The sequence below is a fragment of the Penaeus monodon genome, chromosome 15, assembly GCF_015228065.2.
Source record: "Penaeus monodon isolate SGIC_2016 chromosome 15, NSTDA_Pmon_1, whole genome shotgun sequence".
Taxonomy (NCBI): domain Eukaryota; kingdom Metazoa; phylum Arthropoda; class Malacostraca; order Decapoda; family Penaeidae; genus Penaeus; species Penaeus monodon.
The window spans coordinates 4,541,511-4,543,932 of record NC_051400.1 but is presented as its reverse complement, the minus strand read 5'-3'; the positions used below and the strand labels follow the sequence as shown (position 1 = coordinate 4,543,932).

At 36.1% G+C, this 2,422-nt stretch overlaps 1 protein-coding gene across 1 annotated transcript in view; it reads right to left on the bottom strand.

Annotated features, from left to right (window-relative positions):
- Nucleotides 1–2,422, bottom strand: part of LOC119581700 (ankyrin-2-like) — a gene marked incomplete at its 5' end in the record, with an annotated part of 102,055 nt that overhangs the window by 54,592 nt on the left and 45,041 nt on the right. The window contains 3 exon segments of the mRNA XM_037929821.1: nucleotides 17–253; nucleotides 461–660; nucleotides 2,018–2,210. Of these exon segments, the coding sequence (XP_037785749.1) occupies nucleotides 17–253; nucleotides 461–660; nucleotides 2,018–2,210 (630 nt within the window).

The following is a 2,422-nucleotide window of genomic DNA, read 5'->3' as shown; positions in this document are numbered from 1 at the left end:
TTCATATTATACTCACTTTCATCATATCTTGCTCATCATATGAAACATCAAGGGAGACATCTCGATTGAGTGTGGTGTCTCTTGATGGTCCTAGCTCATAGCGGAAAGCATCGAAGCCGGACTGGTCTAGGTGAGCCTTGGCCATTGCTCTTTCGATGTCATCAGTGACCAGTTCAACGTTAAATATACACTGGTTCACAATGTCATCACGGCCAATCTTACGCAGTCCTTTCTCAAGAGTGTTACCATTTGCCTGCAAAGGATTTCATTTAAAATAGGAAAACTACCAATCTGTGAGTACCATTCTGTAGGTTAAATACCTATAGATGGAATTATATAAATTGATAGCAAAAGTAACCGAAATGAAGCTTACACATTCATATTTCAGCAATATCTATTCCTTATAAACTACTTAAATATCTATATAAACATTTAAATTTAACAATCAGAATTAGTTTACCTTATTCCCCGATGTCTGCATCCACAGTCTGAGCATGACAATAGCTTGTTTCGGGGCATTATCTGGGTACTGAGATTTGATGATGTTAATATCAGAGTCACTAATCTCCAACTCCCGGGCTAGGCCAACCCAGTCAGTTCCAAGCATGTTAGAGATGTCTGTGAGACGTAGGTCAGCTTTGTGGATGGTGTCAGCTTTGCCTAAAGAAGATAATACTCGTTATTAGCATAAATATTCACATTTTTGTTCTTAAGTAAAGAACTTTCCACAAAGATATCAAAATACTTATTTATTGCTGCTCATAGCCACTTTCCTTAAATTAAGAAATGGATGAGGAATTATTTGTATATAACTTTCCCTTCAAGGCATGCTTTTAATCCAGAGAAAACACCTGTTACAAATTTCAAGTTATATAACAACTTCCAGATGTCTCCATTACTATATATGAATTCTTAGGGATGCATTTAAAAAAGTATCACATTACATTTTATAATAAATTTAATCCAACTGACAGATTAAACAGGATAAAAAATAAACTTACTTAATGACAATTGTGAACAAAACCCAAGGAAGTGTACAAAAATACAACATTCATTGTTATGGGCTATTTTGTATTGAACGTCCCAGTTATCTCAAACTACCCAGTATTAATAAAACACACTGGCCATGGCAGCTTTGTAAGCAGTAAACTAATGAAGAGTCAATAATCACATACTCAAACTGTAAAGCATTAACTTGTCTTTAGCCATATGTGAGTGGTTCCAGTGAGGTCCCTTTGTATTTCACACACTAATGATACTCACACATTTTTTTTTATTTTGATGATGAGGCTCACGTCTCTTCAATTCCAGCAATATTTAGCTTTATTTATATATACACATTTTTTTTCCACAGGATTGGGCTAGTGATCCCCGTGTTAAGGATAGGTAGTTAGGCCAAGATTAGCTATTATTCTGATTAATAAACTACAGACATGAGACACTGGTAACATAAAATGCTAAATTATTGCTGTGAAAGGTTAAGTCACATATACTAATACTAAATTCTTGAGCCAAAATCAATTCAAATCTGGGGTATATAATATAACAATCCATAAAAGAATTAATAGACCTGACTAGGATTATGTGGCAGTGTGTGAGGACGGGTAAATCATAACAGTCCACAGACAGAAAAAATATTGCTGTGGTTATTAACAAAACAGTTTTCAAAAGGTGAGCCATTCCTTTTGATGGAAAGTTAGTCAGAAATAATAGTTACATTGACATTTTGCACAAATTGTAGCATTGGTACACAGTTCACTATGCAGGAACAGAATCTAACATATCTTAGAAAAAATTAATTGCATAAAATATGAATTTTGGTAAGTTTGATATCAGAAACACATCCATTAATTCCCATTCCATTTCCATAAAAAAACAATAAATAATCTCAGAAAGAAAGACCTCTTTTCTTCACAAATTCTGTACCTGTCAAAGAGTAAACAAAAATAAGCATCCACAATACACTGGTAATGGGTAGAGGAAAAAGGATTTTGAGACAGAGACAATAGCTACTCACTAATGGAGAGGAAGGAGTATTTCTTCTCCAGGGCGAGGAGGTCAGGTTCTGAGGGCGCAGGCTCAGGCTGGATGTTGTCAGGCAGGGCAATGTTCAGGTTACAGATGGGGGTCTGAGGGGGGTCACCACGCCCAACCTGAAACACAGGGGGTTTTAGCAAGCTCATTAGCGAGGCCTTCTTCCAGCGCCCGTCCTGGAAGACCAAAGGGAGAGCAGGGCACCATGTTTTAGAGCAAGCCAGTTCTGTTGTAATTAGTACTTTATATACTCACACACGATAGCTACTAAATTTCATGAATGAAATATTTTTCAACACTACCATCCTTGTGAGTGTGTATGTGTTGTAATTATGCATAAGCATTTTTGAGAAATTAGTATAAATTGGTAAGCCTGTACTTAGTCATC